The sequence below is a fragment of the Bufo gargarizans genome, chromosome 2 (genome assembly GCF_014858855.1).
Source record: "Bufo gargarizans isolate SCDJY-AF-19 chromosome 2, ASM1485885v1, whole genome shotgun sequence".
Classification (NCBI taxonomy): domain Eukaryota; kingdom Metazoa; phylum Chordata; class Amphibia; order Anura; family Bufonidae; genus Bufo; species Bufo gargarizans.
The window spans coordinates 336,238,726-336,266,648 of NC_058081.1; the positions used below are offsets into that span (position 1 = coordinate 336,238,726).

The 27,923-nt window shown below is 41.8% G+C and overlaps 1 protein-coding gene across 1 annotated transcript in view; it reads right to left on the reverse strand.

Annotated features, from left to right (window-relative positions):
- CFAP54 (cilia and flagella associated protein 54) overlaps window positions 1-27,923 on the reverse strand; it is a 383,858-nt gene that overhangs the window by 316,025 nt on the left and 39,910 nt on the right. Inside the window, exons 8-15 of the mRNA XM_044280574.1 lie at window positions 27,683-27,784; window positions 25,681-25,879; window positions 22,538-22,636; window positions 21,050-21,162; window positions 16,769-16,934; window positions 15,532-15,614; window positions 7,090-7,224; window positions 4,799-4,949 (exon numbers count right to left, since the gene is read on the reverse strand). Of these exons, the coding sequence (XP_044136509.1) occupies window positions 4,799-4,949; window positions 7,090-7,224; window positions 15,532-15,614; window positions 16,769-16,934; window positions 21,050-21,162; window positions 22,538-22,636; window positions 25,681-25,879; window positions 27,683-27,784 (1,048 nt within the window). The remainder of the gene's footprint in view (window positions 1-4,798; window positions 4,950-7,089; window positions 7,225-15,531; window positions 15,615-16,768; window positions 16,935-21,049; window positions 21,163-22,537; window positions 22,637-25,680; window positions 25,880-27,682; window positions 27,785-27,923) is intronic.

Sequence of the window (27,923 nt, forward strand, 5' to 3'; positions counted from 1 at the left end):
ATATATATATAAATATCAATCAGTGTAGATTGCACTGCATTTTGTGGTGACAGGTCCTCTTTAAATACACTCAAAATAATAACTTATAATAGAGGGACGGATAATAAGCTATCAAAACTCAGGGAAACAAGGGATTGAATGTACCTACAACCATTGTTGAAACATTTATGACCTATCCACAGGATAGATAACAGATATTGGGTCACAGTGTATTCAACTGCTGGGACCCCATCGATCACAATAATGGGAATCCCTGAGTTTCCTTTGTGAATGCAGTGGTGGTGCACATGCGCAACCAGCGCCATTCACTGTCTATGAGCACAAAGGAAATAGCCAAGTGCAGTACTTAGCAGTCTCATATCGTTGTACTTGACAGTGCCAATACAGATAGATGAGTGCAGCCCCACAGACAATGAATGGAACGGTGGTCAGATGTGTGCATATAACTGCTCCATTCACATAGGGGACCTGGGGACCCCTGTTCTCATGATTAATGGGGTCCCATTGATCATACATTTATCACCTATCCTGTAGATAAGTGCTAAATGTTGTTTGTGGGCCACCCCCTTTAGAGGGGTTCTCCAGGATTTTTATATTGATGGTCTATTCTCAGGATAGGCCACCAACATAAGAGACCTCTGGTTCCAGTAACATTCCAACTCATTCCAATCTCCACTGTTTCATTTTCTTTATTGTAACATAAAAGTTTTACTGATACAAATGTCAATTTAATTATATTAAAATCAGGGGAACAGTGCAAAATGTATTTCTTTGGTATATATACATATATACATATATATATATATATATATATATATATATATATAATAAGAATATTAACTAAATTGGCATTTCCTGAAGGAAATACATAGGAGATCATTTACTATACTGAAATACACCTAAATTTGGCGTATTTCACAACGGTTAGGCTACTTTCACACTTGCGGCAGAGTGATCCGGCAAGCAGTTCCGTCGCATGCAAACGGACAGCATTTGTAGACAGATCCGGATCCGTCTTACAAATGCATTACATGAACGGATCCTTCTCTCCGGATGTCATCCGGAGAAACTGATCAGTTATCTATTTTTTTCACATTTTTACCGGTCTGCGCATCCGCAGACCTGAAGGACGGATCCGGTGTTCTGCCACTTTTCTATACCCGGACAAAAGTCTATACCCGGTAGTGATGTAGCTGCACCGTAAGTCACGTGGACGCGTTGGAATCAGCTGGAGGAGGGGGTGTGCGAGCTGCGCAAGCGCATTCGGCTAAAGTATGTAAATCTGGCTTCGCTCGCCACGCATCGGGCTCGGCCTCACTGCGCTCTGCATTTGCTAAAACTAACTCTATGCCGCCATTGATAGTAAAGAAAGAGATGGATAGTAAAAAAATGGAGGGCTGGGAAAATGAAGGGGCGTTCTGCCAGATTAACATACTGTAGCCGAATGCGCTTGCACAGCGCGTACACCCCCTCCTCCAGCTGATTCCAACGCGTCCACGTGACTTCCGGTGCAGCTACATCACTTCCGGGTATAGACTTTTGTCCGGGTATAGAAAGGTGGCAGAACACCGGCATTGTGGTATTTTTAATGCCGGATCCGGCACTAATACATTTCAATGTAAATTAATGCCGGATCCAGCATTCCGGCAACTGATCCGGAATTTTGGACGGAGATAATACTGCAGCATGCTGCGGTATTTCCTCCATCCAAAACGCCATTCAGTGACTGAACTGAAGATGTCCTGATGCATCCTGAACGGATTGCTCTCCACTCAGAATGCATGGGGATAAAACTGATCAGTTATTTTCCGGTATTGAGCCCCTATGATGGAACTCATTTCCGGAAAAGAGAAACGCTAGTGTGAAAGTACCCTTAGTTGTGCCGCTATCTGCGACTTCGCCCTGCTCACACCCGGTCTAAAATTGTGGGCATGACATGGACGGGGAAGGGGACGGTTTGGCAGGCCTGACTCATTCACCATTTTTTACTCCTATTTTAGATGTAGAAAATGGTCTAAACATAAGACAGCTTGGAAGCTGTCTTACATTAAGAACTGGCGCTGGATCGCGCAAAGTTATGGAGTGGCCAGCGATCAGCCTTAATAAACGTGCCCCAAAGTGCTTGAATAGAGCTGAAAGTTTGTGTGTGTGCGCCTGTGGTTGTGAATCTCTGTTTGTGAGAGAGAAGTGGGGCCGTGCGTGTGTGCTGTGTCTTTAAGACTGGGTGGTAGTTAGACTGTGACATCATCCATGAATCTCCAAACATTCCACCATTCATTTCTATGGGGGATTTTTTTTATTTTTAAACATAAATTCATTAAGAAGGACAATTCCAATTGACTCCAAAAACACATGGCACACCTGTCATGAGAGCTTTGAAACATAGTTTAACAGAGTCTGTACGTTAAGCGGTTCAGGCTGTATTAATCGCAGAATACTGGTGAAGAATAAAATAATAGAAATCTGAGACACATAGCACACCCCTCAGCACAGAGAGCTTCAAAACACAGTTTGAACGGAGTCTGTACGCTAAGCATTTTGGGTTGTATTAATTGCAGAATTCTGCCATCCATTTCTATAGCGGATTTTTTAAAATATATAATTTAACGTAAATTTATTAAAAACAATAAATCCGATCTATTCCAAAAATACATACTGTAGCATACCGCTCGGTGTCGAGGGCTTTGAAATGCAGTTTGAATGGAGTTTGACGTTAAGCGATTTGGGCTGTATTCACTGCAGAAAACTCGAGAAGAATGAAGGCTAGAGTCACATCTACCAGAGAACGGCCTCCTGGAATGAACTGGATTCGGTGCTGCCGGGTGCGAACAGAATGTCCGCCCGCCTCGTTAAAGTATAATGGGGTCTGGCAGACGTTCTGTTTGCTGACAAGCAGAGAACCTGCCGGACACAAACCGCTGCATCCTCCGTTTACCTGCCGGAACAGGCGGCCAGAACACTTCTACCACACAAGTGAAGGTAGAAGATGAGGAATAACATAGTGCCTTTTCCAGCCCTATAATAACATGAGGAATTTCAATATAGTGCTCATCAAGCACTATAAATCTGCCATTAAGGGGGCCTCAGGAGATGTCTATATGGGCTGAGTGAACCGAAGATGAAAAAGTAACACATTAGAAACGGCATGAAGATATACTGAAATACCCAGAATTAGCCTCTTTGACATTTTGAATACTTTTAGGAGCTTTAGCAGTTAAAAGGCTAAAGGTTAGCACATGCTCTTCTTCAACCTCACATTAATGGTTGAAGGCAATATGTAGCACGTTCACTTTGGCATCAAGTCAGCTTGTTCCTCGTCGAGATTTCAGTATTTTAGAGCTGAGAAAGTCATTATTCTCAGCAGAAAAGGAAAATTCAGAGTGACATTGTCATTTCTCTGAAAAACAGAAACAAGGAAAGTTCTACGAGCCTTTTCTAAGGAACTTCTTGAATTGTTTTTATGTGTGTTTCAAAGGCTCCGAATGAATCAATACCTCCACCTGTATCTCAGCAAATAAGAACATGGCACAAAAGCAATATTTAAATGCAAATCACTCTTCTGGCTGAAGAATACTGAAATGTCGGTGCCTAGCTGTGTGTGTGGTGACACAGCTGTGGTCCTTTCCATTAGCTCCAGCTTTTATGTATGTGCCTATCTGCATGGACACAATACATTTTGGTAAAAACTTTCATGACTATTCTCCTCAAAATGCACTGTATATTTCTAGCTATTTCCTTTAAGAATAATTAACCTTTAGCAGGCAAGGTTTATGTTTTTTGTTATGTTTTAATGCAATATCTGTAATTCCCCAACACACTTTCACAAGCTGCTTCTCCGACAAGCCAACGTGATCTAAACCAACTGCAGAGGAGACATGTAGAAATAATAGGAGAGATTTATCAAACTGGTGTAAAGTAGAACTGGCTCAGTTGCCCCTAGCAACCAATCCTATTCCACTTTTCATTTTCCAAAGGAGCTGTGAAAAATGAAAGGTGGAATCTGATTGGTTGCTAGGGGCAACTGAGCCAGTTCTACTTTACACCAGTTTAATAAATTTCCCCCAATATTCTTTGTAGAAAAAATAAATACATTTTTACCTTTGGTGTTGCCAATAGATTGTAAGTTCTTGTGAGCAGGGCCCTTATTCGTATGCACTTGGCAATTTTCGGAAGTCCCATAGTGGTGGATGAAGAGTGCATCACTCAAGCGCAGCCACCTCTCCGTTCACCGCTATGGCACTGCCAGAAATATCTAAGCCAGCACTTGGTTATTTTCGGAAGTCCCATACTGGTGGATGAAGAGTGCATCACTCTAGCGCAGCCACCTCTCCGTTCACCGCTATGGCACTGCCAGAAATATCTAAGCCAGCACTTGGTTATTTTCGGAAGTCCCATAGTGGTGGATGAAGAGTGCATCACTCTAGCGCAGACACCTCTCCATTTACCGCTATGGCACTGCCAGAAATATTTAAGCCAGCACTTGGTTATTTTCGGAAGTCCCATAGTGGTGGATGAAGAGTGCATCACTCTAGCGCAGACACCTCTCCATTTACCGCTATGGCACTGCCAGAAATATCTAAGCCAGCACTTGGTTATTGGGGGAACTCTCTAAGCCAGCACTTGGGGGAACTCTCATTCTGGAGATAGGAGCAGGACCCAGAGATGGGACCCACAACTATCTGACATTGATGGTATATCCTAGAGATATGCCATAAATGTCCTATAGGGAAATACCTCTATTATACCTATATTACGAAAAAAGCTTATTTTTAGACAACCTATTAAGTTGACGTATTACCTGACTTTCTTCCACTTTTCATAATGGCATCAGCCATATTTTCAGCGATCCCTGCTAATCTCAATGCCGCTTCTCCTAATATAAGTGCATCTGTATGCATGATACTTGAGTGCTGCATCACTTCATAGATGAGACATAGAATATAGATCCACTGGAAGTAAAAAGAAAGCCGTATATTACAAAAAATGTACTTCATTAACCTCCTGATTATGTCTGATATATTATCCAAATGAGTGACATGTATGATGGTTCTGAAGTTAATAAATAAGGACAGTGAGCACATGTAGTCTGTAGGAACTGGATGAGACAATGTGTTGGTCTATCTACAATTCTATTCTTAAGGGTCCATTCACACGTCTGCAAAATGGGTCCGCATCCGTTCCGCAATTTTGGGGAACAGGTGCGGACCCACTCGTTTTCAATGGGACCGGAATGTGCTGTCCGCATCCGCATTTGCAGATCTGCACTTCCAGATCCGCACTTCCGTTCCGCAAAAAAAATAAAACATGTCCTATTCTTGTCTGCAATTGCGGACAAGAAAAGGCATTTTCTATGAGAGTTCCGGTGATGTGCGGTCCGCAAAATGCGGAACGCACATTGCCAGTGTCCGTGTTTCGCGGATCCGCAAAACACATACGGACATGTGAATGGACCCTTACAGTAATGATCAACACCGTTTTGTATTGCTCCGTTGTGCCTAAAATTGAAAGAAGCAGCTTTGCAATAGGTCTTGAATAAAAATTTCCAATCACTTTGTTTCTACAGCTTATATGTAGAATTATGTGTCTCCATGGTAACAGACAAAAACAGTTTATAGGGTTTGATACCGGAGTAATGCCATCTTCCATCTTTCGCCTACATCTTGGGTAGTAGAAAACAGATGAAATGGCACAGTGCATTTTTTACATCCCAATCCCTAATAATAAAAAGAGGTTCCTTTCACTGGGGCAGTTCATTTTGTAATATTTAGAAAGAAATTTAGTAAGGTCCTCGCCAAGTCAGCTTTACTAATGGGTCTGTTTGTCATCAAAGCTGAAAGCTCATGCACATGGCTCTGCCTAATGGTCAGTCTGCAAAAAAACGGAACTGATAGCATTCACATGATTCCCATATTTGTTTCACTCCCATCAATAGAAATGGCTATTCTGACACACAGAAGTAGACCAGAAGAGGACAAGCGGTGAGCTTCTTGGATCAGGCATAAGGATCTGTGAAAAAACTTCTTTTACTTCATACTGGCTGACAGGGGAACTGGGGAATCCTTTGGTGAGCCCCTACTCTCTCCAGGGCCCGCACAAGTAGAACATGACATAGTACACTAACTGCACTAAAGATCAGTGTACACCAGGCATCCTCAAACTGCGGCCCTCCAGCTGTTGTAAAACTACAACTCCCACAATGCACTGCTGTAGGCTGTTCGGGCATGCTGGGAGTTGTAGTTTTGCAACAGCTGGAGGGCCGCAGTTTGAGGGTGCCTGGTGTACAGCACCTCAACTTGACTATGGCGTACATATAAATAGCTGGGTAAATGATTTAAGAAAGTACCCATTTGATTATTATACATGCATTCGGTGGCTCAGATGACTTCTAGGCACAGAAACAGGCTATCCAGGACAGAACAGTCTGTGGCACAGGCTAACCAGCAGGCTACAACTGAAAATAAATGTATGTTGGCGCAGTTTTAAAACTTTGAACACAGGGGTCAGGTAATATTTGCATGTGGCTGTACGGTGAGCCCCTAGAATGAATATTACTGGTGGGCCCTAGGCACCCCAGTCCGACACAGAGCCCCACTGGCTTGTACCATTCAGTGTGCTATCCATTTTTAAAAAAAACAGCACGCAGTTGTATTACTAATGGCGAGTTTACACGCGCTCGTTCCTGATAATTGGCCTGTCTAAAGGTGCAGCCGATCACTTGATGAATGAGCGTTTTGCTTGTTTATCGGGTGAAACTGTTGTTCGTGCAAGCAACTAAATCATCATTTCTGGGCAACTGATCGTGCAGTGCAAACGGCACTCTGCTGCCTAGAAACAATGGAGCTTATGAGGACTAGTGGTCGCAATAGCGATCATCCATTCTCATACCGTGGAGGTGATCACAGCATGTTGTGGCGAAGGAACATTTCCTTCCCGATAATCGAGCGTGTAAGACCTGCCTTAACCAAGTATCATTGTTCTCCCCTAAAGAAGCATGCAAACTTTAAAAACGAGCTTGCAGACTTCCTAAGGTCTTAAGCAGAGCTGAGCACGACAGATCAATATCAAAAACCACACATTAATCAAACCTACCTTGCTATTCATTTCACATTTCTGTACAAATTTGGATCCATCTACTGCAGTTTGCATTCGCTGCACTCCAACTTTGCATTTTTGCCACAGAAACATGATTACATCGATGACAATGTCTTTGTCAGGCTGAACATCCTGGAAAATCAAAAATGTGAATAAAAATAAATAAAAAGTAGATTCCAAATAAGTTACAATAAAATATGGTGAAAGCCTGCATAATAGTATGACACATTACTGTGTCGCTGAATGATTTTCCAGCATCCTCCATCTCCGAAGGTAACTTGTGAGATAGATGATAGACAGACAGATAGGTAGATATGAGGTACACTGTCAGGCCACTTCATTGTAGATGGTAACAATGAAAAAGAAATTTGGATCTGCTCACCTCCATACAGGTATGGTGCACGGGATCTGGGCTGGCAACCCAGAACAATGCCGGAAAAACGGGGATCGATCTGGCACTCAAATAAAAACAAATTCCTTTATTGACTCAGAACATAGTAGAAAAATATTAATGTCTCTTACGCGTTTCGGGCATACAGGCCCTTCCTGATAGCATTCCTCATAAGGAAGGGCTTGTATGACCGAAACGCGTAAGCGACAGTGGTTTTAATATTTTTCTACTATGTTCTGAGTCAATAAAGGAATTTGTTTTTTATTTGAAGTACCAGATCTAGCCACGTTTTTCCTTTATTATATACACCCATCAAGTAGCTAATAACTGGTCTTGGGCTCGTCACATTGATTCACTGGAAAGTTTTCAGTCTGGGAGGCAATAAAAGTGGCTTTACGCAGTTTAAAAGACAGCAGATTGGCAGCTGCAAATGCAAATACCCAGACATCACGGCATTCTGGTATAAGAACATCAGACACTATTGAAGCTACTCATTCCATTACAGTAGGTATGTTCGGAGGTTCTCCAGCTTCCTTTATATTCACAGGACACACTGGAGGATTCATTATTCAGGACAGAAGGCTAGCTTGATAGGTAGATAAATGGATATGCAAAAAGTAAGAAAGAAGCAGCACTCCAAGATAGGTAAAAGGGTGGTGGACCTACTTTATAAATCTCAACCGGTTAAGGCTACTTTCACACTTGCGGCAGAGGAATCCGCAGGGCAGTTCCGTCGCCAGAACTGCCTGCTGGATCCATCAAAGCGTATGCCAACTGATGGCATTTGTAAAACTGATCAGGATCCTGATCTGTCTTACAGATGCATTGAAATGCCGAATCCGTCATTCTGGTGTTATCCGGAAAAACTGATCTGGCATTAATTTTTTTCAAATTTATTTTTGGTCTGCGCATGCACAGACCGGAAGGACAGATCCGGCATTGCGGAATTTTGAATGCCGTATCCGGCACTAATACATTCCTATGGAAAAAATGGCATTCTGGCAAGTGTTCCGGATTTTTGGCCGGAGATAAAACCGTAGCATGCTGCGGTATTATCTCCGTCCTGAAAAGTCAAAATGACTGAACTGAAGACATCCTGATGCATCCTGAACGGATTGCTCTCCATTCAGAATGCATGGGGATAAAACTGATCAGTTATTTTCCAGTATAGAGCCCCTATGACGGAACTCAATAACGGAAAAGAATAACGCTAGTGTGAAAGTACCCTAAAGCGTATAAAGCAAGTTCACCACCCCTTCATCTATTTTGGGGTGCTGCCTCTTTATTACTTTTTGGATATCTATAGACCTACAGCCTACAGTCTTGGAGGAATTGCAACCACATTTCCTCTCTCTGACTGTGCTGCTGCTTTCTTCTGTTTTAGATATAAGTAGGTTAATATGAGATAGATAGATAGATAGATAGATAGATAGATAGATAGAAATGGTAGCACTGGGAAGCAAAAGAGGAAACGGAGAAAAGAAAGTGCAAGCCAAAGGGGGCTTGACTATATCTCAATAGATAAAAAAGCAAAAAGGCAGCACACTCCAGAATGCAATTTTTTTTTTATTTTTACCAAAAGGTCTTTTATCCACCCATGTGATCACGACGTTTCAGCTCAACAATAGAGCCTTTCTCAAGCAGCTTTTCTCTCCCCACTTGAGAAAGACTCTATTGTTGAGCTGAAGCGTCACGATCACATGGGTGGATAGAAGACCTTTTGATTTCTGGTGTTTTTTGTATTTTGGAGTGTGCTGCCTTTTTATAGGTAGATAGTAGCTCCAAGTGTTTTTTTTTTTTCTCTGGGACCTTTGGGGCCCACTATGGTATCAGAGCCTGGGCCCACTGGAGGATCCTCTGGTGGTCTGGTGGGCCACTATGTTGCCGTTTTAATGAACTGATCACATGCTACAAGGAAGGTAAAGGTAATAGCAACAAAAGGCTAAGAGTTTAAGAGACTTCATTTATGCATAAAAGACTACCCATCCTCGATTAAATCAACAGAGTCAGCATTCAGTATTCAGCCCGGACTGGGCACCTTCTATTCATTATTCAGATCCATATTGATTCATGTGGCTGGGAATTAAGTCACAGCTGAATCAACATAATACAGAACAGTGCTAGGTTACAGGGATGAATAACCAAGCCGTAGCTACAAAAAGAAATTAAAGTTATACCTAGAAGTCACAAGAAGGGAAAGTAGAAAGCAAGTTAGAACATAGGGAAACAAGTAATAGACGTAAGAACCCCAAGGGCCGTGAGGAAAGATACAGAGGGTGGAGTAGAAATGCCATTGCTGTAATTATTTGGGTTGTCACTCATCTTTCTGAGACTCGAGAATGTCACATTTTCTTGCTATGTAGAACCATGTAGTAATAAATCATCCAGTATTGTTCGATGCCTGAAACCATTACCCACAACATTCTGAACGTTGGTGACAACCTTCTATGAAAGCTGTAACAGTAAACATACTGGTGTCATTAAGCGTCACCAAAAGGAGGCATAACTCTGACATGGCTGAGGAAAAAAGGACAACCCCAGGACTTAGGGAGAAATTGAAGTCAATGGGATTACTCCCGCACAGAGTGGATGGATCTGTGTAGTACTGGCACCTGATCGGCAGGGGTGTTGGGAGTTGGATCCATCGCCAATCAGGTATTGATGTCCTATCGTAAGCATAAATCCCTGTCATAATAATTTAAAGAGGACCTTTCACCCTATTCAGAGATAATTGAGTTAATTCCATATGCAAATTAAAGGGGTTGTCTCACTTTAGTAAGTGGCATTTATCATGTAGAGAAAGTTAATACAAGGCACTTACTAATGTATTGTGATTGTCCATATTGCCCCCTTTGCTGGCTGGATTCATTTTCCCATCACATTATACACTGCTCGTTTCCATGGTTACAGACCACCCTGCATTACATCAGTGGTGGTCATGCTTGCACAATATAGGAAAAAGAGTCAGCCTCTCTGGTGGCCGGGACCATGGGAGCGCACCTAGGCTAGTGCTTTTTCCTATACTGTGCAAGCAGGACCACCACTGATGGATTGCAGGGTGGTCTGTAACCATGGAAACGAGCAGTGTATAATGTGATGGAAAAATCCAGCCAGCAAAGGAAGCAAGATGGATAATAACAATACATTAGTAAGTGGCTTGTATTAACTTTATCTACATGATAAATGCAACTTACTGAAGTGAGACAACCCCTTTAAAGCTTCAGTCCACCGAGGGACAGGTCCTAGCCCCTTGGTGCACCTCAACTATCCTGCTTTCCTGTGTTTGTCACTGAGAGAGCCAATCATCATCATTATCTTCTTGCCTGGCCCTGTAATCCTGTGTATGCTCCATAGAGTCTATAATCAACTTATGCACAGTAATCAAATCAGCAGCAGGGAAACCCGAAAGAGATGAACTGTGCATGCGCCGATTATACTGTCTACAGCACCTCTGCAGGGCCAGGCAAGAAGACAATGATGATGCCTATTAATCAAGCGGAGCAGGTAAGGCAAATGTGGGAAAATAGAGGAGCTAAGCTGCACAGAAGGGCTTGGAATTAACTGTTTTCTCTGGAGTGACACAGTAGATTTTCAACATCCAGGTATTGTTTTAATATTGTTTAAAATTAACTTATGGTGCTCCCTGGTGTTCTTATGATTCGCTCTTGGAATGTCCACTTTATGGCGTTTCACATGAATCAGGCTGAGGACCCCCTGCCCACGGCCAGTCTCCTACGCCTGCCCATTTTATGTAAAACAAAAAAAACAGCACTTGCAACTACATTTCTGACTTTGTTTATGCCATTGTAGAACTATGGTAAATGTGTTGCAGGTGGTCACACATGCTCAGTAGCTCAGCCCCACCACCTGGATCCTCTTCTATACAGGCAGAAGAGGGATTCCTGTTATTGTGCAGACAGCTGATGAGAATCATTGCACTACAAGTGTTTTCTTTTTTTCTTACCTGCAATGTTCACATTACTGGATGGTCCAAGGGAGAATTACAAGAAACCAATTCTTACTGAAAACTTGTAAACTACTACTTCTATGTGGTACGGCCCCTTTAAGTTTATTATTTTAGCCCATCATACACAGTACACACATAAAACTTATGAAAATGTGGAGTTTCCTGTTCCCTTTAAGGCTACTTTTACACTTGCAGCAGAGGATTCCGGCAATCCGGACGCAAACGGATGGCATTTGTCAGACGCATCCGGATCCGTCTGACAAATTAATTTAAATACCGGATCCGTCTCTCCGATGTCATCGGGAAAAACGGATCCGGTATAATTTTTTTTGTATTTTTAAAGGTCTGCGCATGTGCCGGATCTGTTTTACCAGAAAACTTAATGCTGGATCCGGCACTAATACACTTCAATGTAAATTAATGCCAGATCCAGCATTCCGGCAAGTGATCAGTATTTTTGGCCGGAGAGAAAACTGCAGCATGCTGCGGTATTTTCTCCGTCCGAAAAAACGTAAGAGGGACTGAACTGATGCATCCTGAACGGAATGCTCTCCATTCAGAATGCATTAGGATAAAACTGATCAGTTATTTTTCCAGTATTGAGCACCTGTGACGGAACTCTATGCCGGAAAAGAAAAACGCAAGTGTGAAAGTACCCTAACAGCTATTTGATGGATCTATTTTATATTATTTCAAAAAAATAAATGCAGCCTAAGAGCGCTCCGTGTCCTCTCACAATAATAATCCCCGTTTACAGTACACAAAGCAGTCCCTGTGATTGATTTATATGCAGACCTAGACAAAACCTGTCAAGTTTCACTGATTTCTTGTCAGTCTTACTGACGGTTTGCAGTGACGCATACGTTAATGGATTATCTATCAGTCACAGCTTTCAATAATTTCTCATTTAAATTTCAAATTCTACCTTTATTGTTAAAGTCCTCATGCACATATCTGTGTGGCTGGAGATAGGATATATCTGTTATATGTAAGTATGGGGAAGAGACAGTTCTATGGTTACATTGGGCTCATCATAGACTTGAATCACTGTATAATGTGACATGAAATAACTGGTATGTGGGCAGAACATCAAAGGCTATGGACACCTTTGGCATGAAAGTGGTTACCTTGAGTGAAAAAAGAAGTTGCACTAAGTTTCAGTCTGCAATCGTCATTCGTTCATTTTCAGACTGCTGACATTTAGTTAACACACTGCTCCAACTTGTAGCTGTTTGTGCATGTGCCCTTCTTCTAATACGGCCCCTGTTGGATCTCCTGTCCCCTCTTCCTGACATTGATGCTCCGTGCATAAGATTTGTTACTCTACATTGATGCAGTCTATGTTTGTGGGCGAGATCACTCCCTAAAGCTCTGGTCTTCTAATGATGGGAAGGTTTTAACAGTCAATGATGGCCAGGGCTGGCTTTTTGTAGTAGTAGTAGTCAGTTGGGGTGGATGTTAAAGGAGTATTCCCATCTGGGGTATTGATAGCATACTGCTAGGCAGTGATGGTCAGTTCGCAGTGTTCGCCAGCGAACACATGCGGGCTGCCATCTTTAGTAAGGTAGACTCACCCGTCCGGCGATGCATAGGTAAGCCCTTACCTGTGCCGGTAGCCGGTCTGAAATCAAATGCAGTGACCGGGAGCAGGCAGTTCTGAGAACAGCCGCCGGGGGCCTTCATCGGGCTGTCTTGGAACTGCCTGCTCCCGGTGACTGCATTTGATTTCAGACCGGCTCCCAGCACAGGCACAGGTAAGGGCTTACCTGTGCATCGCCGGACGGGTGAGTCTACCTTACTAAAGATGGCAGCCCGCATGTGTTCGCTGGCGAACACTGCGAACTGACCATCACTGCTGCTAGGACCTGCACCAATCCCCAGAATGGGAAACCCAAAGTGCACAGAGAGCACCCGCACATGCCCAGCCAACCTCCCTTCACTACTATGGGAGTTCTGAAAATAGCTGAGCACTGGCTTGGCTATATCTGGCAGTCCCGTAGAGGTGAATGGAGAGGTGGTAGTGTTTATGTGGCGCACTCTCCATTAACTTCTATGGGTCTTCCGAAAATAGCTACCGTAAGTGCACTCGCTCCCTAATTTCAGAACTCCCACAGCGATGAATAAGAGAGCATGTTGCACCTGCGAGTTGTGCTCTCCTTTGGGGCCCCACTCTCTAAAGAGGAGCAGATCCCAGAAGTGGGACCTGCACCTATCTGATATTGCTGGCATATCCTAGCAATACCCCTTTAATGTCCCAGAAGTGACAACCTCTTTAAGATAACTTATGGAAATAATATTCGCAAAATTAATTAATGACGGTAGGTAGTGTTGTAGGTAGACCATTGCCAAAATTGGAGAATGTTGTAGATTGATTATGGAGAATGTGAATCACTTATATACATTAGTAGTTTGAAAGCATTTATATTGACAGCGAGATGCTGTGCAGCACTGACCTATATAGTCATTCCTACCTATGACTATTAAACATTATAATCATTGAAGTCTGGAAAAAAAATGGATGTCAATAATGAGGTTGGGCTGTGCTAATTTTATAATTCTTAGTAATGTTATTAGGTTTTTTATGTATTATTTTATTGCATGTATGTAGTATTGCTGTATGCAGTAAGGAATGCTGCTTGTACAACAATACAATTTCCCTGTTTTAGGGATATGAGCAGATTCTACAGTGGGTTCTCTCCCCCCTCTACAATGATCTCCCCCCCTGCAGACTCTGGGTCCTCTACTCCCTTCTTAATGCCATTTATTCTGCCATGTACAACCTCCTCCACCTTCCTTCTGGTATTTCTGAAGGCTGCATTACACAGAAAGACAATTGGTACAATTACTGGGATGTCTTCCCTATGTAAAGTTGCCGCCGATGAATGAGCACATACGTGTTCATTATGTGAAAGTATCTTTGATGCAGACACCAAAATAAAATAAAAGATTTCAAGAGGGAAGAGCCCTCCAAAAGTCTTAAGATTTTTTTGCTGATTTCTCCTAGGATTGACATATTAGCCCTAGTTCCGTGGTGAATAAAGCCTCCTGACAAGCATTGCAGAGCCAATTTGGATCTGCTAAAACCAAGCAGCCTGTGCAGTTACCCAATAGCCAGTGATCTGTCTATTGCAGTCTCCCCTGCGGAAGCTGTCGGGGTGTCGTTAAGGTGCCATCCATCTGGGTCTGTATACTGTAATACTTGGTTTGATATATGAGGATACACCACATTGTGGAATGATTGTTTGTTTCATATGTACCTCTTTGACTTACAAGGTTCTATTATATCTATAGATTACCTCGTTTGTGAACCTTCTTGTGGTTGTGGGTGTCAGTTCCCTTTTATTTATTTTTTATGCTCCTTTTATATGTTAAATAAAGATCCATCTTTGCAATATTTGTGGTAGCAGCGTGCTTCAGATTTCTATTTATCGGTGGTTTGTGGCCAGTGAGAAAACTGCCGGATTTTTTTTTTTTTAATATAGATATGGACAAGTAAAACTAAACATAACATCATTAATATGTTAAACATAAAACATGATTTAAACAATAGGTCATTTTCTGCTAAAACATTCCCTTGAAAGGGGTTTGGTGGGTTCAGAGCTGAACCGGGACATATCCCCATTTCCCCATTTCACCCAGGCAGCTCTTCAGGCTCCACCTAGCTCAGGGATGCCCAACCTGTGGCCCTCCAGCTGTTGCAAAACTACAACTCCCAGCATGCCCAAACAGCCCACAGCTATCAGTCTACAGCAGGGCATGGTGGGAGTTGTAGTTTTACAACAGCTGGAGCGCCACAGGTTGAGCATCCCTGACCTAGCTTCACCCTTGCAGAGCCCAGTACGTAACCAGATCTCCCCAAAAAAAAGCCTTTGTCCCATGCGATTCCATGCAGGGCAAAGGAGAACATCAGAGAATGAAATGCTCCAACACTCAGAACCAGGGGGCTGCCTGGGTGAAAATGGGGGTATGTCCGTGTTTAGCTCTGAACCCACACAATCCCTTTAACTGCAGTGAATTTTCAGGGCCTGAGAGGAAAGAAGAGGGTATAAAGTACAAGTAGTAAAACTGTCAGACACAATACCTGGGAAAAGTTGCACACAGATGAGTACAATGTCTCTGCCAGCTTGATGTGATCGTCTGGAGATCTGTTATCTACAGGTTTACCTGTTAAATAGAATAGATCAGTCCATCAACAGTGTAATGCCTCATTCACACATCAGTGTTTGGTCAGTGATTTCCCTCAGTGATTGTGGCCCAAGACCAGGATTGGAGCCTCCACAGATATAAGGTATAAGGGGAAGATCTGCACCTGCTCTGTGTTTAGAGCTGCACTTGGTTTTGGCTCACAATCACTTATGGAAATCACTGACCAAACACTGATGTGTGAATGAGGCATAACATACATAACATAGATGATTGCAGAAATTCCTGAATGCACACAGTTTTCAAGATTTACCACCAATAACTTTTATTGTCTACTTTTACAAAGGCCAAACACTTTTTGCTAACCTTTTATATATATCTTCAGTGTCATTAGACACAATGCTGTTTCTATACTTCACAAGTATTACAGGCAGTGTTTTTTAATGTTTTTAATGTCCCTTTCATCAGAGTTCCATTTGTTTACAGCAGTTGCTATACAGGTATTTCTGGTAGGAGTGTGAGGTGCTTTGTATGCAGACACCTTTCTTCTTCATTAAATAGTCACAAACAAAATCAGTAATGTACACAAGGAGAGTCTGCCGATTGCGAACAGTCTTTAATGTTTTAAGATGTTTTAAGATGCTAATCACTATGAAATCTCATGCATATTTTAACTTGTCGGGTTGTCCCCTCAGAAGGGAAAACGTTAATCAGTTTGACTGGAAGCGCACACCATGTTTTAATGAGGCATCTTCACCTTCTTAATCTTTTTTTATTTTATTTTTTTACTCAGAAAAAACTTATTTAATGCTCATAGTCGAGACAGAATCTTAGAATGGACTAAAACACTTTAGAAAATATTTAAAAGGGTTAAAAGTGTAAGTATTTTGAGTCAAACAGAAGCAAACGGTGAATATATTAGGTAAGGTGATGCTTTCAACTTGAAGAACTTTGGTTTCCTTTATAAGGGTGCCATCTGGTGGGAACATTCAGTAATGTTAATGCATCTCTGATACAAATGATGAAAATACATATATTTTTAGATAAAGTTGCTATTATTTTTAATTCATTTTTTAACAGTATGTGTATGGTATGAGTTCAAATGACACTTGCTGTAAGCAACATCGCTGTAGATCTGAAAACGATAAAAAAAAATTGGTTCCCACTTTACCTACCTTGTAATCCAATAATTCCAAGATAGTCGGGTAAGTCGGCTATATGATTTTGCTTCATGCTAACTTGTACATTGTGCTTATGTTTTTTCCCTGACAACAAAGGTTCAGCAGCGATAAGGATGCTAAGATCCATTTCTTCTTTCTTCCACTTTTCACTTTCCTTGGCCTAGAATTCATATTGCTATATTAGAGTTTTTACTTGCATTCATTTCAACAACCCAAAAACAATAAAAAAAATAACTAAAAGTGTGCATACGAGTGCAACAGTTGTGAGCGGGCAACTGTATAACGGGGGACATCTAGATGTGTGCAGCTAAGCTATAAGGGAATTAGCCCCATAGCAATACATTGAGTAATACAGTATGTACCCTAAGTCACGCCAAAGCTGCACTGACTACAAACACGATAAAAACATAAATACAAGTGTGCATACGAGTGCAACAGTTGTGAGTAGGCAACTGTATAACGGGAGACATCTAGATGTGTGCAGCTAAGCTATAAGGGAATTAGCCCCATAACAATACATTGAGTAATACAGTATGTACCCTAAGTCACGCCAAAGCTGCACTGACTACAAACACGTGACTCATGAAACCCGCACTGAGGATCGCATGGCAAAAGTACCATTTAGCTCAGGCCTAAGTAGAAAGCAACAAGCAAGAAACGCTTCTGTGGCAAAAAAGGCGGTGTTAAAAACAGAAAATGTCCTGCAAGATAAAAATCTAATGCAATGACCTAGTGAGAAAGTCTTGTCAACTGAGTTGTCTTTGTGACATTACGATATACAGTATTTGGGAGGGATATATATGTATATTTTTTTCAACAGTAATTTTTATTGGTTTTTGATACATTTTAAAGTTAAAGTTATTTTAATTCATGTGAAAAATATATTAATAAACAAAACTTTGACATCAGTTTCATTGGTTTGTTAGTTATGAATTTGAATAGATAATAAAAGGGGTTGGACATGTCAATATGGTAGTGAAATTGGTTTTGAATATATAAATAGACATATAAATATAAAATAAACATGTACTTCAACATTAATTATCATAACTATGTAGCATTTTGAGTATGTGTGTGTGTCTACATCTACTCACACATGTATCCATATATTTTTATATATTTATATAATCATCTTAGATTAGCCACATATGCGGGGTTAGGATATATTCAGATGCAGCAGATAGGTTGAAAAAACATTCTGCAACTGCCCCATTCATCCATGTACTTTCCACCAACACAAACATATTCAGATTTTGAGTTGCAGAAATTTCTACACCAAATCTGTTGTGTGTGAATACACCCTTGAAGGGCATCTTCAGAAGATTTGCACCTATGGAACGGGCTGACCTGTTACATGTGCGCTTGGCAGCTGAGGGCATCTGTGTTGGTCTCATGTTCATATGTGCCCGCATTGCTGAGAAGGATGTTTTAATGTATGCAAATGAGCTTCTAGGAGCAACAGGGGCGTTGCAGTTACACCTAGAGGCTCAGCTCTCTCTACAACTGCCGCACTCACTGCACTTTTTACATTAGAAGTCAGGGTCAGGTGTGATGACGGTTTCACTGCCTGGTCCTGTCAATCAAAGTGCAAAGGACATGGCAGTTGCATTGAGAGCTGAGCCTCTAGGAGCAAAAACAATGCCCCTATTGCTCCTAGAGGTTCATTTACATATATTAAATATATTTCTCAGTAATGCGGGCACATATGAACATGGGACCAACACAGATGTCTTTAGCTGCCAAGTGCACATGTAACAGGTCAGCCAGTGTCATAGGTACAAATCTGCTGACAGATGCTGGTGTCCAATATAACTCTACCTATGGTAGCATGGTCAGAGAATGATACAGGAAATGCCTGCTGCCACTTTTATTGGGCAGTGACTGAAGTGAGTAATGTGTGTGCCAGTTTCCATCTTACTGCACTTTTCATATCCCCAAGCATTTTTTATTTTATACTGTATGATCTGTTACACTTTTTCCTTCTTTTTGGTGGTTTCCATACCAATGCATGAAATATGGAAACACATTTGTGAAACGTTTCACAATAGGGATCTAAATGCTTAAAAGCTGTAACGTACTCACCCCGCCTTGCTACTGTCCCCTGCTGTGAGAATCGTGGCCGGCCTGGCGTGGAGGTTGGGTGGCATTCAGTGAGACTGGCCGCTCCTCTGATCAGGAAGCAGAGCTAATCAGCCAGAGAGTGTCTACCATCTAGCCAATCAGAGTGCATAGGTGCTCCCTATGAAATCTCAGCGTCATGGCCGCAGTGCCAGATATTGGTGTATTTTCCCCTAACCTGCTTGTGTTTTTCTTGCGGATTGTATTACAGTGCTTTGACATCCTCTGCCCTCGTTCCTTGGATTATCCCCTCTGTACTGTGTTGAAGGAGTCGCTGTTAGGGTCCATTCACACATCCGTATGTGTTTTGCGGATCCACAGATCCGCAAAACACGGACACCGGTAATGTGCGTTCGGCATTTTGCGGACTGCATATCGCCGGCACTATAATTGAATATGCCTAATCTTGTCTGCAATTGTGGACAAGAATAGGACATGTTCTATTTTTTTCGGGAACGGAAATGCGGACCCGGAAGTGCGGATCCGCATTTCCGGATCCGGGCCGACATCGTGCGGCCCCATAGAAAGGAATGGGTCCGCAATTCCGTTGCGGACCCATTCCTTCAGAATTGCGGACGTGTGAATGGACCCTTATCTAAGGTATTACATGAGTAGTAGTGCAGAAACAGGATCCGGATTGCTAACTTTTATTCTCAAACTACTCCCCCCCCATCCCCCTATTCCCCCACTGTGCACCTTCAAGGCTCAGTTGTATTACATTCCTGGGACTGCCGAGCTGTGACCATAATGAAAATGACCTTCTGAGCGAGAGCTCAGCAGTAATTACAATGTATTACTGTACATCGGAGCTTTGAGGGCATACAGCGGGGCAACAGGGGGTGTATGAACATGAAATGGAGAAATCTGGATTAATAGGGCTTAATACAGGTGTCTCCCTTTAACTCTTTCTGAAATTCCATATAGCTAAGAGACATGAACCCTGGACCAATACACCTGGTATCTGTAGTGCTTCTGGAACTGAACCCTGGCTTGTCTCAGAGCCCACTCTTAATTCTTTCTAAGGTTACTCATCTGAACAGCCCATCCTGGTGGCTGTACCTCTTCATCTTCAACTGTGCTTCTACTCTACCAACACAACTAACCCCAGTTGCAAGTATTTGGGGGGCTGCGAGATAAAAATCCATCGGCAGCCAAGTCCGCAGGCAAAGGGTGTACACCAATGAATCCATTAGACTTTGTACCTATTCTAACCTGTGCAAGGTGATTGGTGCCCAAGGACCAAAACAGAAAGCAATCCAGCTCCACCGGAATGAAAATTAAAATCTTCTTTATTTAGAACATTAAGAGTACATGCACACGTTCAGGATTCATGTGCGGAGAATTTGCACTGAAATCCGCAGATGTTCACAGGCAGATCCGTGCGGTCAATCCGCATCAATTGGTGCAGATTTGCGTGCGGATTTGGTGCGGTTTCAGTGCGGATTTTACTAATTGAATGAAGAAAATCCGGTCAGGAAAAATAAAATTAATTGACATACTGCGGATTTTAAAATCCGCGTGGAAAAAATCTGCATTGTGTGCACTGAGAATTTCAAATTCTCATAGACTAAAATGTACATGACCTACGGTGCGGATTTTCCGCACGCAATCCTGATCGTGTGCATTTAGCCTAAAAGGTCACAGATAATGTTGGCGAGTACAAATGACGCATTTCGATCTACTAAGTGATCTTAATCATATGTTATGATTACAACTGCTAAGTCGATCGACAAGAGTCATTTGTACTCACTACCGTTACCTGTGACTTTTTAATGTTCTAAATAAAGAAGATGGAGATTTTAATTTTCATTCCGGCGGAGCTGGATTGCTTTTTACCTACACTTGCTGGATTGGAATCCGTGCACCTGGAACATCTCTTGGCTGGATAGCTGGTGAATATACTACTCCACGGCTGGTTCCCAAGACCTTATTACCAAAGTATTGTAGAAAATGGAAGAAAAACAGCCCAAATGTGCGCATTGAAATACAGACTCATGATCCAAATAGCTGCAAATTGGTTATCATATCATATTACATTGGTGCCCCAGTGGCTTTCTTATTCCTAGACTCTGCAGTAGGGGGGAACACAACTTACACTGATAAATACAGCAGGGGAAAGGAGGACATACCGTATCAACGCTAGACTGATTGTATTACCTGTAGAAATGAATATAACGGAGCTATAATGGCATCAAAGGCTTCCCAGTGTTCATAGCTAAATGCCAATTTGGAAAACTTCACAACAGCTTCTGCAGACACAGCATCCGTCCCTGTACCAGACAGAAAAGAGACAAAGCTATGCAGATCTCGCACATCAGCACAATAGATAGCTCGGTTGTATTTTACAACTTTGTTATCCATAGATCATCAGTCCCAGTGTGAATTGTACGTGGCGGCAGGAACATTTAAACTCATTTTAGACAATGTAATGCTGCCTTTGGCTGTGTCTGGCATCTTGTGAATGTTCCAGGATGCTCGCTGAAGGTTTGTTTTTCAATGATTTATTTCTTTTTGCAGTACATTTATCTTATTGTATGAGATTAAGTCATCAGTTATGTTACACAGTCTTTAGTCTATCTAGTCTGCTCCTTGGGTTAGAAACTGAGATAATGTATGACTAAAGCTACTTTCACACTGGCGTTTTGGCTTTCCGTTTGTCAGATACGTTCAGGGCTCTTACAAGCGGTCCAAAACGCTGATGAAACTGAGCCAAACGGATCCGTTCTGACACACAATGTAAGTCAATGGGGACGTATCTGTTTTCTATGACACAATCTGGCACAATAGAAAACGGATCCGTCTCCCATTGACTTTCAATGGTGTTCAAGACCGATCAGTTTTTGCTATGTTAAAGATAATACAAACGGATCTGTTCTGACCGGATGCAGACGGTTGTATTATCTGCACGCATCCGTCTGTGCAGATCCATGATGGATCCGCACCAAACGCGAGTGTGAAAGTAGCCTAACATTCAGCAATACAGTGGGAAAAGTAAAGCACAGATGCGGCTTTAGATGTACTCTATGCTCTGATACATTGATATTTCTTCAATATAGATAGGGCAGATATAGACAGCCGAGGGTCCTGATGCCATAGGATGTGGGCACCTGGCTTACCAACAGCTAATTTGCTGCCATAAAGCACCTTTGTAATGGAGCTCTAGCAAATCTCTAACCATGGCCATGCACATTAGACAGAAGTTGGCTGATGGTTGAACAATCATCTGGTGAAGACATGGTCATACACATTTTAGTCCACATTGGCCGTTACAGTTGTTCAAACTGCCCATAAATATTAATTGAAACCGGGCGATGGACGATAGATTCTTCTAGGAAAGTTCTATCAAAGAAAGATCTTTCATCCACGAACAATCTTTCTTTGAACAAAAGATATTTCATCCGACTATTGGACAAAAATAATAAATATGGCTGACTTCTTTTCAGATTATAATGGTTTATCAATGGTCAGCTAAAAAGATAGATAGATATACATAAAGGAGATAGATTTCTTCTATCTATCTAGCTCTCTGTCTTCTATCTATCTATCTTCTATCTATCCATCCATCCCAGATGTATCTATTATCTAATCTAATCTATAATAGAAATACTAGTACAGTTTAACACCAATAAAATATGAAAAGCTCACCCTGTACTGCTAATTCCAGAAGAGAGGACTCCTTCATCAGTTTACCCAGCTCAGTTTGAGGGGTACCACCCATGTTCCGTTCTCCTTTGTTGCCTCCACCTAAAGCAAGTGATATGAGAATGACCTTAATCTTTCAGATTGCCATTTTTATGTTACAGCACATGACATGACAGCAGATTTTATGCTGGAATTTGTTTACATGGCCTCGGAGGCCTCATGCTGTGTACTGCTGAGACCAGGCTGCAGTGGTGATGGGGGTATACAGGCACGACATCACAGTGGCCAAGTAAACAAAGCCCAGAGGGGGGCGATTGTAATGCTGGAAGCTGTGGGGAATTAAACGGGTGAGTATAGCTTATTTTCTCATTTTAACACAAGTTCTAGCTTTGGACAAGTTTATAATTAACTTGGTTGCAATGTTCGAATGTCCATCATGTTTTAATTCCTCATTATGTTCAAGATCACTGCTTACTGCCAGTTAATGACACAAGAACAGTTTAAATTCAGAGGCTTAAAACTATCCTTACCTATGCTTGCCCACAGCTGAGGATCTGTTACTATGTATAAAGCTAGCCAGTCCTTTGTGAGTTAAACAAGGCAACAGCACAAATCTCTGCTACTTGTAACAATCAACCAGCAACTAGGTGTGCAGGACATAAGCATGCTCCAAGGGTTTCAACTTCTGAATGTAGAAAACAAAAGTTTTCATTCAATGACAGCTAGCAGATAGTGTTTAAATGGTGAGGAACTGAAACATAAAGTATATGAGCTGCGTCACTCATTGGCCCATTCTTGTGCATAGTCACATCAAGCTTTAGACATACGTATGAAGCAAATGCATCAAAAAGCCTAACCCAAGACACCTCGCTCATCATGGGGGCATGGCCTAACTGGAAAGTGGGTTAGCATAGCAAAATGAGGAGTGGTCCGAGAATCACCAATCTGGCCATAACTGTGTCAAAAGTTTGGAGCAAAATTCTGTCGCAAAGTATGTAAGTAGTGTAAAATTAGAAAAAAGTGTTTATACCAAATGAATCATCCAGCCTGAGCCCTAGTGCAGGTCTACACAGCCTATCTAAGCTTACACCATCTACATTTCAAATAGGATTGGTAAATCTGCCCATTAGGCTACACGTTAAACTATATTCCAACCCCTTGAAAATGCATGTTACCCCAGAAGAAATGCACTGCACAATGGCCAAAACTGGAGACCAGCTTAAGCCATGCTACCGTCAAGGAACTGTAGACTACCTGCTAAACATAAAGCATGTACATAGAGATGCTCATCTCATGGTGACTTATTTCTGAATTATAGAAACATAGAATGTGTCGGCAGATAAGAACCATTTGGCCCATCTAGTCTGCCCAATATGTATATTAACCTATACAGTATGTTTAAAGGTGAGCTCTTGGCAGCCCCCTCATCTTTAGAAATTTTCTGCATTTGCCTGCTTCTATTTTAAAAGTAGTGGACTCAGTGACTCTAAAGAGCTATGGAGCTGGGGACAGTGCCCGACAATATAACTCTACAGGGAGTGCAGAATTATTAGGCAAATTAGTATTTTGACCACATCATCCTCTTTATGCATGTTGTCTTGCTCCAAGCTGTATAGGCTCGAAAGCCTACTACCAATTAAGCATATTAGGTGATGTGCATCTCTGTAATGAGAAGGGGTGTGGTCTAATGACATCAACACCCTATATCAGGTGTGCATAATTATTAGGCAACTTCCTTTCCTTTGGCAAAATGGGTCAAAAGAAGGACTTGACAGGCTCAGAAAAGTCAAAAATAGTGAGATATCTTGCAGAGGGATGCAGCACTCTTAAAATTGCAAAGCTTCTGAAGCGTGATCATCGAACAATCAAGCGTTTCATTCAAAATAGTAAACAGGGTCGCAAGAAGCGTGTGGAAAAACCAAAGCGCAAAATAACTGCCCATGAACTGAGAAAAGTCAAGCGTGCAGCTGCCAAGATGCCACTTGCCACCAGTTTGGCCATATTTCAGAGCTGCAACATCACTGGAGTGCCCAAAAGCACAAGGTGTGCAATACTCAGAGACATGGCCAAGGTAAGAAAGGCTGAAAGACGACCACCACTGAACAAGACACACAAGCTGAAACGTCAAGACTGGGCCAAGAAATATCTCAAGACTGATTTTTCTAAGGTTTTATGGACTGATGAAATGAGAGTGAGTCTTGATGGGCCAGATGGATGGGCCCGTGGCTGGATTGGTAAAGGGCAGAGAGCTCCAGTCCGACTCAGACGCCAGCAAGGTGGAGGTGGAGTACTGGTTTGGGCTGGTATCATCAAAGATGAGCTTGTGGGGCCTTTTCGGGTTGAGGATGGAGTCAAGCTCAACTCCCAGTCCTACTGCCAGTTTCTGGAAGACACCTTCTTCAAGCAGTGGTACAGGAAGAAGTCTGCATCCTTCAAGAAAAACATGATTTTCATGCAGGACAATGCTCCATCACACGCGTCCAAGTACTCCACAGCGTGGCTGGCAAGAAAGGGTATAAAAGAAGAAAATCTAATGACATGGCCTCCTTGTTCACCTGATCTGAACCCCATTGAGAACCTGTGGTCCATCATCAAATGTGAGATTTACAAGGAGGGAAAACAGTACACCTCTCTGAACAGTGTCTGGGAGGCTGTGGTTGCTGCTGCACGCAATGTTGATGGTGAACAGATCAAAACACTGACAGAATCCATGGATGGCAGGCTTTTGAGTGTCCTTGCAAAGAAAGGTGGCTATATTGGTCACTGATTTGTTTTTGTTTTGTTTTTGAATGTCAGAAATGTATATTTGTGAATGTTGAGATGTTATATTGGTTTCACTGGTAAAAATAAATAATTGAAATGGTTATATATTTGTTTTTTGTTAAGTTGCCTAATAATTATGCACAGTAATAGTCACCTGCACACACAGATATCCCCCTAAAATAGCTAAAACTAAAAACAAACTAAAAACTACTTCCAAAAATATTCAGCTTTGATATTAATGAATTTTTTGGGTTCATTGAGAACATGGTTGTTGTTCAATAATAAAATTAATCCTCAAAAATACAACTTGCCTAATAATTCTGCACTCCCTGTATATTGGGGTCAGAGTGGTTCTTTAAGAATTTCATTAAGAAGGTTGTTACCTGAAAGGATATCAATGCCAGCAAAACAAAGCTCTGCAATCACATCATGTACTTCTGGTTCATCAGGCTCTGGTGGTCCAGCCTGCAACAGTCGTCTATTGCTATCTGTCAGAGCTTCAAGAATGGCAAGGAACTGGGCTGCATTGTTTCCAAACATCTCAACCAGCAGTCGTTCAGTGTTAGTTCGAGGCCACGGTAACTGGGAACAAAACAGCAAGAATACATCATTAAGATGTGACTAATTTTACCATTTATTAACAATGGTTGTGTCCGGTAAAAAATATCTAAAATGATGTAGCTCTTATTTCCATGCAGAATATATCTGTTTCAGACTTGGTACTCTTCATCAGTCTATGATAACGGCTGTACAGTGCCTGGGGTTCTCCAGATTTTTTACACTTTTTTGATTGGATGTTCTCACATTCTTGCATATTTTTTGGCTTCCTTCAAATACTTAGAGGGCCATTTATTAAGACCAGCAATTTAGACACCGATCTTAATCCCCCAGCGTTGACGGCAGATGTGCCAAAGTTTTGTAGAGGCTCAGGCCGCTGCATAACTTTGGCGCTTGGTGCAGCCGGCCGTGCGACATGGTTTAAGCTATGCTAGCATCCTTGCTTGCGTTGTATAAGGCCATTTTCCACGCCATTAACTGGCCTGGAAAATGATGAATGAGACAGGCCAGCCGGCGCGCCCCTTCTCCACCCATGCCATGCCCCTTTTTTTGCCACATCGTAACCTTTGTGACAAAATCTGCAACACAAATACACCAACAAGTGGTATATATTTTTTCATAAATGCCCCCCTTACTCCACAAATTTGCTGTTGGTAATATTGTACAGCATTTCTATGACAAGTTCAGATCTTCAGATTTGTGCTTTTCCGTGTACGTAAGGTCATGATCATGGCCTGGCAATTGTTCCTGCTCTTAGTGCATTGGGATCAATTGGCGAATAAGTATGTCCCTCTCTATATGACACTTTATATGAATAGGAGATGTGCATAACAAATTTAACAAGGTGTGGTCACATTGGTTATTGTTGGAGGCCACTGTTTTTGAACTGCTAGGTTCTAGTTTAGTCGATCTCTCTGATCCACTGAGTTTGGCTTTACTACTTTCTGGCTCTTCATTTTTGCAACTCTGTGGGTTTGGCTTTTCTTATGTGCTAATAAGACATCTGTGGGGGAGGACATCTGTGTGGGTGTGTATGAGTGTGTTTCTGGTGGTTGTGTTAGATGGTTTGGTGTGGTGATCTAGAGCTCCCTCTAGGGTGGGATATATGTCTTTACTCTTCTAGTTTCAAACATAAGGCAAATTACACTGGATTCCGAATTGTGTTTTTTTCTTTCTTCTGATTATAATGTTAAAGACTTAAAAAAAAAAGGGAGGGGGGCACAGCACTAAACCAACAGTGTAGCCTTTTCATTCTCAGGATCATTGAAAGGTCCCAGCAGTCAGACCCCAACTATCTATGAAGTGATGGGAATATCCTAGAAATTTGCCATCTCTTTACTATATGGGAAGACTGCTTTAAAGTGGTTGTCCATGAAAACATAATTTATAACAGTTGTCGGCAGAATGCCTCCCGTACTGAAAAGATCATACTTACCTGCTCCCCGCTGCTCCAGTCCTCCACTGTGGCCCTCAAGCATGGTCATCTGATCACCTCACATTACCTCAGAAGCCAATGGTTGACTGAAAAGGATCAAGTAACCATGCCCAATTGCTGGGAGGAAGAAAATAAACCCCAAACTGGATGATAGAGACGTGGGGGCCAGGTTGGAGGACCGGGAAGCAGGTAAGTATGTCCATTCAGATAGGAAGGAAGGCTGCTGACAACTGTTAGAAATTATGTATTCACAGACTGTATTCACTCCACTGTAAGGTATTCTAAATCCACCCTGTCATTTTGTTCAGAAGAACAATATACAATGAAAATAACAATAAAATTAACAAGATAAAAAGGTTAAGAAAAACAACAATACAAGTCCTCAAACCAACCTTTTCTGCTTCTTTTAGATTATTTTTCAGCTTTGGCCGAAGAATGCCTTTTGGTTTTCTTCTTGACTCAAACACAGCTCTTTTGAAGATCATTACCGCCATCTGATGGAGATTGCATTAATTTAGTCCCATAAAATCAATTTACTATATATTAGTAAGGAAATTATTTACAATTAAAGATGAAAAAAAAATGCTTAGTAAATTTGTAACGGCCTTGCTGTAGGCCTCATTCACACAATCA